The sequence below is a fragment of the Poeciliopsis prolifica genome, unplaced genomic scaffold (genome assembly GCF_027474105.1).
Source record: "Poeciliopsis prolifica strain line A6 unplaced genomic scaffold, Auburn_PproV2 SCAFFOLD008, whole genome shotgun sequence".
NCBI lineage: Eukaryota > Metazoa > Chordata > Actinopteri > Cyprinodontiformes > Poeciliidae > Poeciliopsis > Poeciliopsis prolifica.
This window is the reverse complement of record NW_026562383.1, coordinates 8,066,389-8,079,880: the sequence shown is the minus strand read 5'-3', so window position 1 is coordinate 8,079,880 and position 13,492 is coordinate 8,066,389. Positions and strand designations below refer to the sequence as shown.

Below are 13,492 nucleotides of genomic sequence, written 5' to 3'. Positions count from 1 at the left end.
AGACTGCCTCAGTAAAAGGCAACCGAACCTTTATGTATGTGTGTGTGTGTATTTTTGTGTGTATCTGTCTGTCCCAGGGCAATCGCCATGTTTGATTTACCCATTTAGAAATCATTAGTGTGCCTCAGGCTCTGGCACACAGGGGGTTAATATGATGAAAGACTGCATGGAGGCATGGGAGCAAGATGGAGAGATACAGGCACGGAGAGGAAGCGAGAGGGGGGTCCGGAGAGACAGACAGGCAGACAGAGAGAGAGGCCCCTGAGAGAAGAGGTGGGCGGAGCCACGCTCTCCCCAGGCCTCCGCTAATCTCTGGCATGGAGAGGAAGAGGAACTGGCTCCATCTGCGAGTGTGTGTGCAGTAACACCACAGAGGTGAGAGGACACTCAGCATCCCTCCGCTGTCTCTCGTACAGCATGTCTCCGTGTTCTTATGCGCCGCTCGCAGGAAGCCAACTTGCTCACAATCCGTCCTTTATTGCTTTAATCCCGAGTCTGATCGGCCACGTTTAAGGGCAAATTTGCAATTCATCACTCGTGTGTATTCCTGCGGTTTTTAGAACAATGCCAGGCTTATTAGGTAGACGTGCATTTCTGCAATGCTGATTTTCTATTACACGGTACAGTACGGTCCAACTCCACATGACTTCTGCCTCATTTTTCACCGCAGATAGGATCATCTTGACATGTGGAGGATAAGGTTTTTATCACTGCGGCACGTGTGAAGCTGTGGTGACAAAAACAACTTCACTGCCCAAGTTTCCATACAACTCTATTAGCCGATACATGTCTTCAAACACTTTGTTCAGACAGAGCGGTACGAAATGGGTTGATGCAGTTTCCTACAATACCGTACCATCCTGGTGCGGAACAGTTAGGGTGGAGGTACTGGTGTCAAACAGCCCATCGGCTGGTGGACAAATAAACATCACTACTTGCAAAGAGCACAAGAAACACTGCTGTGCTACGATTGTTGTTAAGCTAGCATAACGCCACATTAGGCCTTTGAGTTTCATCTTGCTTGTGCAGTGAGAATCCACTGTAACTGGCGGTGGAAACGATTTATGAAGTACGCTGGACCATAAAGTAGCATACCGAACCGTACCACTCGGTGGAGACGAGGCATTAGTGACCGAAAATGCTTTGGCAAGTCAGTAGATCAGATGCTACGTCCACACGTGCAAAGACAATTAGGGTGGAGGAGCTTTTGCTGTATTGCACATTAAGTTCCTGTTTTCATAGTACGTTTCAGAAGCCAGAGAGTAAAAGTAAAACAGTGTGCTTTGATTGTGACCTAATATTTAGTCATTGTTCAGTTTGTTTTACTTGACACTGTTTAGGCTCCTGTGTGTTAATTTTCTGCTATGAGTCGGTTTTGTATGTATGAGTTTACTTTAAAGTTTTGTGGTATTTAATGTCCTAATCAGATATATATGGATATAATACATAGGACAGTTGATAAAGCCACTAATCCCATTAGAACATATTTATTTTCCACATGAAAATCTGGTAAGTCTGTGTCCTCCTGAGAGAAGCAGATCTGATGAAACATCTCCACCACCAGCTCTATAGAAGCTTCTGCTTCAGCCAGGATTTTAGAAAAGAGATTTAATTAAAGCAATCAAAATACTTCCAAGGTAAAAACAGCAACAAAACAACTCTACAATAATAAGCGCCAAATATGTTCCCTGTAGCAGTTCCCTGCAATGCACACACATTTCTAAACTATAATGTGTGTGCATTGTAACTGAAAAATAAAGTGCAACATTTTTCCAACGGACATTTTACAACATGGGTGCTCACTATTCATGAAGAGAAATTGGAGAATAAACTATTTTTATTATTTCAAACAACTCGGTGCTCCTAAAAAATTCTTGAACAATAAATTAAAACTTTCCACATCATTATCTACAATATTTGCAGCATTGACAAGATTTAAAAGGAAAAAAAAATATATTTATAGAGCATTTCTGAAGATTCAAAGTTATTTAAAAAAAATTAACATGGCTGAACGATTTCATAAAGTTGCTCACACTTGGGATTGAAACATGCTTCTCCAAAAACATGGAACTGGATCCCAGACAGAACCAGCAGAGTTTGGATGAAACGGGCAGATTTCCATTACAATACAAATGCTACATTATATCTTTAGGCCAGACGGAAACAATTGTCCAACTAACCTCCTCCCAAACTGACGTTAAAACTGGGTGTGTGTTTTTTCTGGGCTGAGTCTGCCCTCTGCAGAACTGTACGCCAGGATTGCTCTCCTTCACCGCCTCCCCTCCTTCCTCCTGCTCTCTCCCCTCTCTCCATCTCTCACCCCCTCTCTGTCCCTGGGGCCCTTCTCCTTTCATCCTCACGCCAAGAGCAATCACCATCTCCGTGGTAACGGCTGGTCATGTGACCTGCACCTGTTCCTCTGGCTGGTCGCCACACGCTGGAGCCATCTGGCCACACACACACACACACACACACACACACACACACACACACACACACACACACACACACACACACACACACACACACACACACACACACACACACACACACACACACACACACACACCACACACACACACACACACACACACACACACACTTCTCCACTTGGCTGCCTTCTCCCCTCTCTTCCTCCTAGCGTCTTCATGGCCTCACTTCCTAACTGCAACATCACCTCTCGGCTCGGAGAATCTCTTCAGCCCTCTTCACACCAATCTTTCACCTCTAAGAGCCTTTCGCAATCAATGAATCAAATCGGGACAATAAAGTGGACTTCAGCGACTTTCTTTTTCTCAAATGTGCCATCATAAACATGTTTTGGTTCCAACGGAAAAGCATAATTTTACATTTTTTTTAAATTGTAAACAAAGCATGTAAATCGCTGAAGCAAGGTCTTACAGTCGCTAGATTTGAGATGTAGAATTTATTTAAGATCCAAACATGCATTGTATCTTAGTTACGATATCAATTATATGTCTATATTAAACTTCACTAGCATGTTATAGTCCTAATTTCTGCTTTTTGACGGCAGGGAAGATGACACAGAAAGCCTTTCAGGTCAGACTCACCCAGCTCTGTAAGCATTTTTTAACAAGCCCAAATAAACCAGCTGACTTGCTTTTTCAACCCACTTACTGCACAAAATTGCAGATACGGTTTAAATTTTAAGCTAAGTGCTTCCATAGTTTTTGATGAAACTTATTAAATATTATTTTATACAAGCATTTATGTCAGTGAAATTTTACTGACTACTGAAAATGTAGAAGCCCAATAGAAGTAGGAATCGTCGAGTCACTGTTCATAACATTGTACAAACAAGTTAATGTTTAATGTACTTTTCTAAATGTATATTAAGTTAACTTAAAAAGTGAGATATTTTAAAATAAGTTAACTTATAAAGAACACGAGATTTTGAAGACACTTTGTGCTGAGTTGCTTTTTCCACTGTATCAAAATTAATCCATGAACTGCAATGGGAACACGTTTTTTCTTTTTTCTTTTTTTTTTTTTTGCATCATGAGTCATGTGATCAACACCCGGATGTTAGTTCTGGCAGAAAAGACAAAGACGACGACAGTTTCTAATGACTTGAACAAATATGAAATCGTGTTTCATTTGACATTAGCAGAATACAGATAAAGTTTTGTATACATTTGTAATGGAAATACAGCTAGTGTGGCTTTCTAATGATAAGGCTCTGCAGAAGACAGTGAGGGGAGCTTAGGTCACCGGAGCACTCTTAACATATTGTTGGAGGCTCATCATGTTATTTATATAAAGTTTATAGAGCTTCATTTATTTGACTTTGTCTTTTTATTATAGCGAGTACATTATTGTTCTTTTTGGCTAATCAAATAAATGATACCAAAAAAAAACAAAAAGACAATAGATCGATAACAAATCAATCTGCCTAAAAAAAACCTCAACTATATACATTTTTCCAATTCTGAAGCAAATGACAGTTTCTCTTTTTTCTACTTTCTAAAATGTGTCTCATTCACCTTGATGTAGGTGAGTACGAAGGCCATTCACACATCCTAGTCTGCTATGGAGCACTATGAGAACCATCAACAAGGAAGCCGAGATGAAGCTTTCAGATCTTAACAGAGCAAAATAGGAGCAGGACCTTCCGAGTAAAATACGAAGAGTGATGGAGACAAGAAGACGACAACAGCAAAGGAGGTCGGGGTTTAAGGGACACCTGCTGCTGTGATGAGTCATAGCGCCAAGCCTCTATGGCCCCTCCTCTTTACAATGAAGAGACATAAAGAGGGCCAGAAGGCAACGTGCCTGCAAACATCTCTGCATGTTCAGAAAGTGCTGTGTGTGCATTCACGTCTGCAGACATGCACAACGCAAGGTGCCTGCATGCAGGTTGGACTTCTTTTGTGTATTGCAAACAAATCACCCCTGCACACACAAACATACGCGCAGAGGGAAGGGTGTGGCAGCTCAAGAGTGGTGTTATTTATAGATGTGCTTCCTCAGAGAGAGGTAGACGGAGGCGGCGTGATGGAGGGAGCAGGGGAGAAAATGAGGATGGAGAGGAAAGGCAAGGTCAGAGGAGAGCAGTTAGCTGACTGGACAAGTAAACCACCTGATTCTCGCCGCATCGCTCACACCCACTCCTGGACAGCTCAGAGCATCAGTAAAGTGCACAACTGAGAACGCCCTTTGATGTGCGTTTTAAATCAAATTTCATAGTGTTTTTTTTTCTCTTCTTTTTGCCATAATGAGTTAATGAACCAGGCATTTCCTTACTTAAAAAAATAGTGGTAGGCATGGACCAGTTACTGGTGCCAAGGTGCACACGGGTTTTAGAACATCAGTTTGCTAAACTTTTTCATTAAAACGTTCTTATGATTTAAGGTGTTTGTATTGAGATGCCAAGTGTTGGACAGAACCTGCACTACAAGGCAAAAGTTTAGAAGCAAGATCGAATTAGCATAAAAGAAAAAGTAAAAACAGCATATCTTCATCTGTTCATAACTGAATATTAATCACAATGAAATGTTACTACAAATAAGAAAAAGTATTTCTTTATTGTAGTTAGCTTTCTTTAAAGTAACATTATCTGGTTGTAACAGCATGTATACCATTTGAAAACTGATTTGTTTTGTTTTTTCTTAATTTTGAACTGAAGAAGTCGAGACTCTCGCAAACCTCAACCATAAAATGAAACTTTTAATATCTATTCCGCAGTGGACTGATAAAATCTCATCTACCTGAAGGGAAACCAAGGAAAACTGTGCATGTTACTTGAAACAAAGTGACCAAGTATTTTTGCATGAATGCATGCAAAAATACCCCACAGAATATGTTTGGGGGTGTATGTATATATATTATATATTTAAATGCTGTCAAACCATGTGTATTTTTTTTACTCAAAGCTTTAGTGTAAGAATGTCACACCAGCCTCTTCCTCCTTTACAGCTTGCAGTAAAAAAAACAAAAAACAAGCACCGATGGATTATAGTTAGCTGTGGTTCATTGGTTAAAAAGCTTCTCCTGAGTTAGTCAGAAGCACATTAGGTGGAGCTAATAAATGTGCATGTTTTTCGAGATATTCAGCAAAAATCAATCCGATCATGAAAAGTCAGTGACAAATACAGCATAAATAAATTACCGAAATGCAACTGAACATGCTCATAAAAACAGAGAAATGAGAACAGTCACGTACACACCATTATCCCGATTTCAAAGTTTGCAAAAGGGGCCTATATGAAATGAACTGCCTGGTGTGCAAACTATTGTTGCTCAAACTTATTCTGCAAATGCTTTGCTGACAAAGTGTGACTTCTGAGAATGCCACAAACATGTCAATAAATGGTAGTGAAACCCAAAAAGCAACCTGTGCTCAGATGGTTTTACAGCGCAGCCCAACATCCCGTTTACACTCATAAAGTAAAGCCTTCCGTCTGCTCTACGGCGGTTTATTTGTTCATAGAGAAATGCAAATACAGCAAACAGAAAAAAAAAAAAACATACTGCAGTGTGGTGTGACAAAAAGAGAGAGGGAGAGAAAAAAAACTTGAGGTTTGCAGAATACATCGCCTGCCCAAAAATCTAATGGGACATGAATGCTGGCAGCACCCAAAAATGTTGTTTTTTTGTTTTTGTTTTTTTTTTTTAAATAGAAAAAGGTTTTGTGTTATGGCTTTGAGATGCAGTAAATGAGGCTTTTAAGGACATTATCAGATTTGGGAAGGAAGTCCTGCTGCTAAGAACAGCTAAGAAAATCTCTACTTATTGGCAATTAACATGTAAAACTTTTAAATGATGTTTTGTCATTAAAAAGGCACTTGTTAGAAGACCGGAAGGCTTGTTTATGGAGAATGAGCTATGACTAATGAACTCAAGTTCATAAAAGCCATGCCAAATTTTTCCCAAAAATAGAAGAAAAAATTATACTGTATTGATCAAGTGTTATGCAAGTCCTTGACTTCAATTACAAAAAGCAGATGACGGAGGGGAAGAGATGACGAGCCCCACCAGGAAAGGGTGGCTTTGGGAAAGGAAGGAATAAAACAGGAGATAAATGGGTGATTGCAGAGGTCCACCATTTTAGAATAGGAGTGAATGGCCAGCAGCCATTATTATGCTAAATTAACCTGGGAGCTCCAGGCCACCACTCAAGATGGAGGAAAGCCTGACAACAGATAAGAGCCAGTTTAGTTTACCAACACACACAGGGCTGAGAATGGACTCCCCACCCCCACATTTCCTCTCCCCTCCCTCCTTCTCTCCCCTCCCTCCCTCCTTCTCTCCCTCACACACACACACTCGCACCACACACACACACACAGCTGGGGCTGTGGAGTGGTCAGCAGCATGGTCCTCATTATCATTAGACGCCATTTTCTGCCACAAAGATTACCAACGACTCCCCTTTTCCTCCCCCCCCAAGACATGCATGTGCACACTAAAGTCCAGCCCACTCATCTGCCCCACCTCCATGCCCCAGCTCTCTTCTAGTGGCCGGCGTGTGCATGCATTCACACACCCACCACACCTCCCCCAGCGCTGACCCCCTGCCTGCTGCTGCTGCTGCTGCGGCCCTCCTCCTTCGCCAGGGATAAAAAAAGAGGCCTAGAGGAAAGAGAGATGAGAGAGACTGAAGGACGTGGGGCGAGAGCGGGATGGGGGGGCGCGTCCTGACACATTCCTCAGTCCGATCAAGTTTCCACCTTCACAATGATGTGCTGAGCCTCGCAAAACACCCCGAAGCCCTTTACAGTTCTGCACTACTCCTTAGATTATGGACTTTGTGAAACAAAACGCAAAAATCAGAGATCCGGAAATCAAGAGTTTAGAGGCCGATTTCCAACGTTTGGGTTTTGTGGAGCTTTGAAATCCTGATGGAGATATTGGGCAAATTTACTTTATAGAAGAATAGTACTGACCCTTTTAGTATTCCTACAGCTACAAAGTATTTATAAATAAAAAAAGGTATTTTAAAATGACAAAATAAATAGAGAAGCAATTTTAAACTGTCTTTAGCATCATATACCAGCAATTAGCATGATTAGCAAAGAAAATAGCAGTTTTCTTGTTTCCTTTAGCAATGGGTCCCAAACATTTTGACTTGGAGGAAACATTTTAGTCAAAAAACTCCAGAATCTGGCTTCAGGTTCTTAAGTTTGAAAAAGAAATCAATTAAAATGAGGTTCCATATCAGTCAAAAAAAATTTGTATTAGTATTAGACATTTTCCAGGCACATAAGGCAATTTTATAGCACAATTAAGTAACTATGCTGCCTTTCATTATAAAAAATGCTATAAAAATCAGACATAAAAGAAATTTGACTTTGTAATTTTATGATTAGAAATTGGGCCTCCGTCTCTTTAAGAAGCTCCTGGTCTTTCCTACACTACGCCTTCAGCAAGTCATCACAACAATCCTCATTATGCCGTTTACGGCATAATGAGGATTGTGCCGTAAATCTAAGCATTCTTCAGTTCAATGCTCAGATTGAACTGAGCATTGAACTGAGAAGTAGTTTTTTAATGCGATCAGAAGATGCACGGTTCCACCAGGCGATTACCAACTGCTGCAGCCACTAGTCTGTAGTAGAGTGTTCAACCTTCCTATTATCGCCCAAATGTCATGCTCTCTCAAAGTCTGAAGAAACGTATGGAAAGTAGTTTTCTTTTTAAACCTCATGTTTTATCTTCAAGCCTCCTCTGACTTCATTTTCAACCCTTCACTGGTAATGAAAACAATAAACTCAGTGTGCTTCCTTAAGTAACACCTTCCACACCAAAGAGTGGTGTTCAGAGTGCTGCCTCATAGTGCTTAAACATGAGAAATTTACCAGTATGGCAATGGTTGGATTCTTCCATTTCTGACCAGTTGGGCAGAACCAATCAAAAATAAAAATCATCCGATTCTGATAAACAGCTGATGTTTCTTTACATCTACCGCAGAAAAAAAAACACAGCCATATCCAGACAGTGTAATCGATACGCATAGGAAACAACAGTGGTTAACGTTTGCTGCCTCAGAAAGTAAAAAGAGAGATGTGATAACAGCTGTTAGAAAAAGTGAGAGAAGGCAGAGATAAACCAGAGAGCACAGAGTAAATACTCACACTGAGGTAATATCGACAAAAACTGATAAGAATTGCATGTTCAGTCAAGAAAATCTGTATCCTGCTTCAATCATCACTCTCAACACTTTCTTTTATCAGTCAACATGTAGAAGAATTAAATATGCTATATTTAAAGTGAGATGAACCACACCATCCATAAATTTATCCGACTAGGAGGTGTGAATTCAGAGCCCAACGTATCCAACTGATCTGTGCCATAAAACTCTATTGTTCAAATAGAGGGAGCCATTAAGTAACATGTTCCTTCGTTATAATGAACACACACTGTGGTTTATTTTGACTCAGTCCCACAAACACTCTCCTGCTGGCAGAAATGCTCCACAGAATCCAAAATGTGTGTTAATCCACCACCAGTAACTCCTACTCGAGTCTCCGAAATAATTGCACAGCTCATAAACCACAGAGATTTACTCTGAAAGGATAATGAACATTTAAAAGGTTTACAACAAGTGTCACCAAGTCTGTCTGTCTGTCTGTGACACGTCCAGGGAGGGTGACAGGCACGACCCGGAGCGGAGCTTCACCTTCCACCTGAAGCTCCAGCCGCGCGGCTCGGTGTCTGACACAGCGACGTAGGAATATGACTGATACTAGGATCCTTCACGGAGCCCTCGCTCCATGCTTCACCAGTCTCTGTTATCAGAGAGTCACACCCACATAAACACTGTGTGCTACAGTTCACAGCTCAGAGGTCGTGACCCTTTCAGTTCCCCCTGGTCGGTCACATGAGTGATGGATATGGCGTGTGCATGCGTGTGGACGCGCTCGTATTTATGTGTATGAAGTCACTTTCGGCTTTCAATGTAAATGCATGAAGATTTTCTCTGATGCCTCAAATCAATCTTGCCTTGAGATTGAGAGAAGGTGAAAAAAACATGGAGTGTATTTTCTCAAAACGCAAAAATCAGAGATCCGGAAATCAAGAGTTTAGAGGCCGTAATTTTTTTTTTTACTGAAAGCAGCTTGATTTCATGCAGAACTGAAAATATAACAATCTGCTAGTAAATTTGAGAATTGCATAGTATAATAAAGCAACAACTGTAGAGGAAGTTGCACAGAGATGGTTTCAGTTAAAGGTACCACCTGAACTCTTAGCATTTAAGTGAAAATAATTTTGTCACATACACAAAATTTCACTATCAGTTTTTTAAGATGTTGTAAACCGTTTTCAATCAAGAAACACTTTCTCTGATGCCATCACATAAGCCACAAGCCAGAAAGTAACCAATTTTTTTTTTTGTTTTTTTTTTTTTTTTTTTTTTTTTTTTCAGTTTTTCCAGTTGTGTTTAAACACATGGGAAGCTGTAGATGAGAACAACCAAAGCAGTCTGAAAAGGTCAGTCGAAAAGCAAAGGGAATATAAACAGCTTGGTGCCAGTTAAAGTTCTGGACATGATACCTGTCATCACCGTTTGCTTCAGCGACCCATAAATCATGGTTTTGGAGTCATTTGGAACAAACTGGCTCAAACACATGAGGTTGAACTCTGTGAAACTCCAATGAAAGTGGAATGCCTGAGAATCTAGGTCGGAATATGTAAATGTTTCTCATCGCCAGTGTGTGTGTGTACGTGTGTGTGTGTGTGTGTGTGTGTGTGCTAAAGCCATCTGATCAGCTCAATTCTGGTGATGTAATTAACCCAAATAACCACAACGGAGAGTTAGCCGTGTTTTCTTCAGTACACTTCTGAAAATTTGCATTTTGCAAAATTCTACTGTGTTTTAATTGTTGGCTAACTTTTTTGGTAGGGAAAAAATAAACCACTGGATATTTTCTTTATGAGTAGTTTCAGGTGTTTCTACCTGGTTTTCTTGGGAGTCTTGGCCTTGGATGTGGTGCTCTTGGCTTTCTTCTCCTTGGGCTCCTTGGGCTCTTTGGGAGTCTTGGGTGTTTTGGGGGTCTTCGGGGTCTTGGGCTCTTTGGGCTCCTTGCCCTCCGTCTTCTCCTTTGGTTTCTTTTTCCGCTTCTTCTTCTCCTCCGGTGGCGGCAAACTCCCTTCAACAGCTCCTGTGCCAATAAGCTGTTCACTTGCATTGCTGCCTGCTGCAGGAAACTCAGACTTTACGTCTTCATCTCCTCCTTCCCTCGTTTCTTTCTTGACTCCATCTTCTTTTTCTTCGACTGCTTTAGCTTTCTTTTTCTTTTTCTTTTTTGGCTTGGTCTCCTGATCAGTAGGCTTCTCTGTGCTGATAGGCTGGCTGGGGGCTCCGGCACCAACCGTCGGCCTGTCGGTAACCATCATTGAGGCATCACCTGACAGGTCTGAGGGGGAATGCTGTGGGAGGAAGTGGAAAGAAAAAAAAAACACATTTAATAGATTAGAAAATTTATATTGCAAATTATACAATTCACTCGACCATAAAAAAAAAAAAAATTTCAGAAAAGACACAAAAATTATAACAGTTTTAAGTAAAAAATTATTAAATGCTCCAAGAAGGTATGACTGAACTGGAAATGCTGGTTTGGCAAAGTTTCATTCACTGATAACTACAAAAAATATTTATTCTTGCAGACTGAGAATACAGAAATATGAGTTGAAAATGGGTCATCTTGACTACTTTATATTCTTAGCCTGCATGACATAAATTTTCAATATTAAATCAGCAAAGCAGTCACTTTGAATTTTGACAAAAGTTAAAATAATTATAACTAAATACACCACGATTGTCTGACAAATACTCTACCAAGTGTGTCTGCTGATTGGTTACCAATATGAAAACATAGAATTTAAATTATTCATTTTCCTTTTCCAGGGATACATTGCACCAAAAATGTGACAATCTGATCCCAGTCTCCTGCTTTTGTTCTGCTTCAACACCAGTTTGTCAAACCAGCCTGTCAGTCAATACTGATGGATTGAAAGGTGGCGGTTGAGTCAGTCAGTAATGGCAGCCAACAGAGCAGAGGGGTAAAAGGGGATCATCTTTCTATCCATCCATGAGCACGGCTGCCATCTCCTCCCCATCCTCGACTCCCTGTTGCTACAGTTTCCGCCTCCTTCCCCCCTCTGCCCCCCTGCCTCGTCCTCCAGCAGGCTAACCTTAGTAAACAAACTGGCTGACACCTCATTTTTTTCTCTCTCCTGTAGACTAATCTCGGTGCTCCTTCTTCCTGCACCTCCTCTTTGCTCCCAAGTAAGCTTTCGGTGACAGGAAACTGGTTACCAGCTGTTGGGAGCCTCTCCAGCTGCCTCTCCTCCCCCCGCCTTCTCTTCTCTCCCTCCCTATCTCCCTCCCGCTTTCTCTCTCTCCAGCTGCTCAGGGTCCCAGTAGCAGATGGGAAATCAGGCATCATGACACGAATAAATTATCTCCATACTTCAAAAAGGCACAACGAGGGAGAATGTGTGTGTGCGCGCGCTGTAGCACAGCCAGAGACACTATGCCTTTGAGAGTCCGTTGGTGTGCATGTATAACACGTGCGCTTTTCTTTTTTCTATACGCGTGTGTGAGCATCAGCAAGTTTCTCTCTCTACACACACACACACACACACACACACACACACACACACACACACACACACACACACACACACACACACACACACACACACACACACACACACACACACACACACACACACACACACACACACAATAGTTTATTCACATGGAGGAGGAAAGAGTTGGGATGCCATCGCTGAAAGTTCACTTCCATCAGAAGAATGCTAATGTACACACAACCCCAGAAGTGCTGCAAGGTCACACATCACACAACCCCCCCCACAAACACCTGCTGACACACACGTAAACTGAGCCATTTAGACGCACAAATCTGGGGGAAGGGAGGGTAAACCGGAGGAGTGAGGGATAGAGAGACGGTAGCGGAAAAAGAGAGAGAGAGAGATGGTGAGATGCAGTGCCAAGAGATAAATCTGTCCTCCTGCCAAGCTTCTTAGGTAATCAATCACAGGAATGACAATGGAGATGCACGGTGTGTACACAATGGGGAGCGTGCACACACACACACACACCTCACTGCTGCGTCAGGTTTGGTGTTCTGCAGTATGAATTTAACATGCCGACATTTTCAAGCATCGCCAACCAAAAAAAGGGCCAAAATATTGTCCAAAATTAGTTGAAAAACAAGCGTTGACTCGAAGAACTGAAGAAAAGATCCAAACTAAACGCTGAAGATGCTGACGTGCAACTACGGTACGGGTTATGAAAACCATTTATTGTCTCATTATAGACTTTTTTTTTGACATCTGCTGACTTCTGTTTTGTTGTATTGCAGCTATATATTGCTGAAATATTCTGTCAAACAACTTGCCTATTTAATAAACCATGTCCAGGGGGAACAAAAGCAAAATAGCTTCAGCTGTAGTCAAAACTTCGCTGCACGCTGTATCTGGGATGATAAAACAAGCGCATCATTTGACTATCTTATAAAGTCCAAAGGTCTCCCATTACCATGCCGCCAGGAAATGCTGTACAGCATCAGGTGGACTTTCTCCCTAGCATTAAATACCTGGTGTATAGTGACGACTGCCATTTATGAAGCTTAGAGCTGTAACGAAAGATTTCACTGCTCGGATAAAAACCACTGGCATAAACCAGACCGTCTATTGCTTTAATCTAATGCATGTGTCGTGTTTACAGGTTAATCACATAATATATTCAACTGGTAGAAACACAAAGGGCAGTTCATCGCAACAAAATATGTAATTGTTAATATTATTAATAGTGCTCTGACAGCATCTTCTGCTCCAAAGCCAAGACATAATATTAGGATATATATTGTTTGTTTTTTACAAGTAAATTAAATGGTTCAAACTACAAAATGTGTATTAAAACAATTTTGTGGAATCATCTAGTATGGATTTGATCATTAAAGGTTTGCTTAGACTGTTCAGTTTCATGCTGATGGGATGCTTG

General features: G+C 41.2%; 1 protein-coding gene across 1 annotated transcript in view; it reads right to left on the bottom strand.

The window, feature by feature from the left end:
• chd7 (chromodomain helicase DNA binding protein 7) overlaps nucleotides 1-13,492 on the bottom strand; it is an 84,484-nt gene that overhangs the window by 39,013 nt on the left and 31,979 nt on the right. Inside the window, exon 4 of the mRNA XM_055032572.1 lies at nucleotides 10,418-10,890. Coding sequence (XP_054888547.1) covers nucleotides 10,418-10,890 — 473 coding nt within the window. The remainder of the gene's footprint in view (nucleotides 1-10,417; nucleotides 10,891-13,492) is intronic.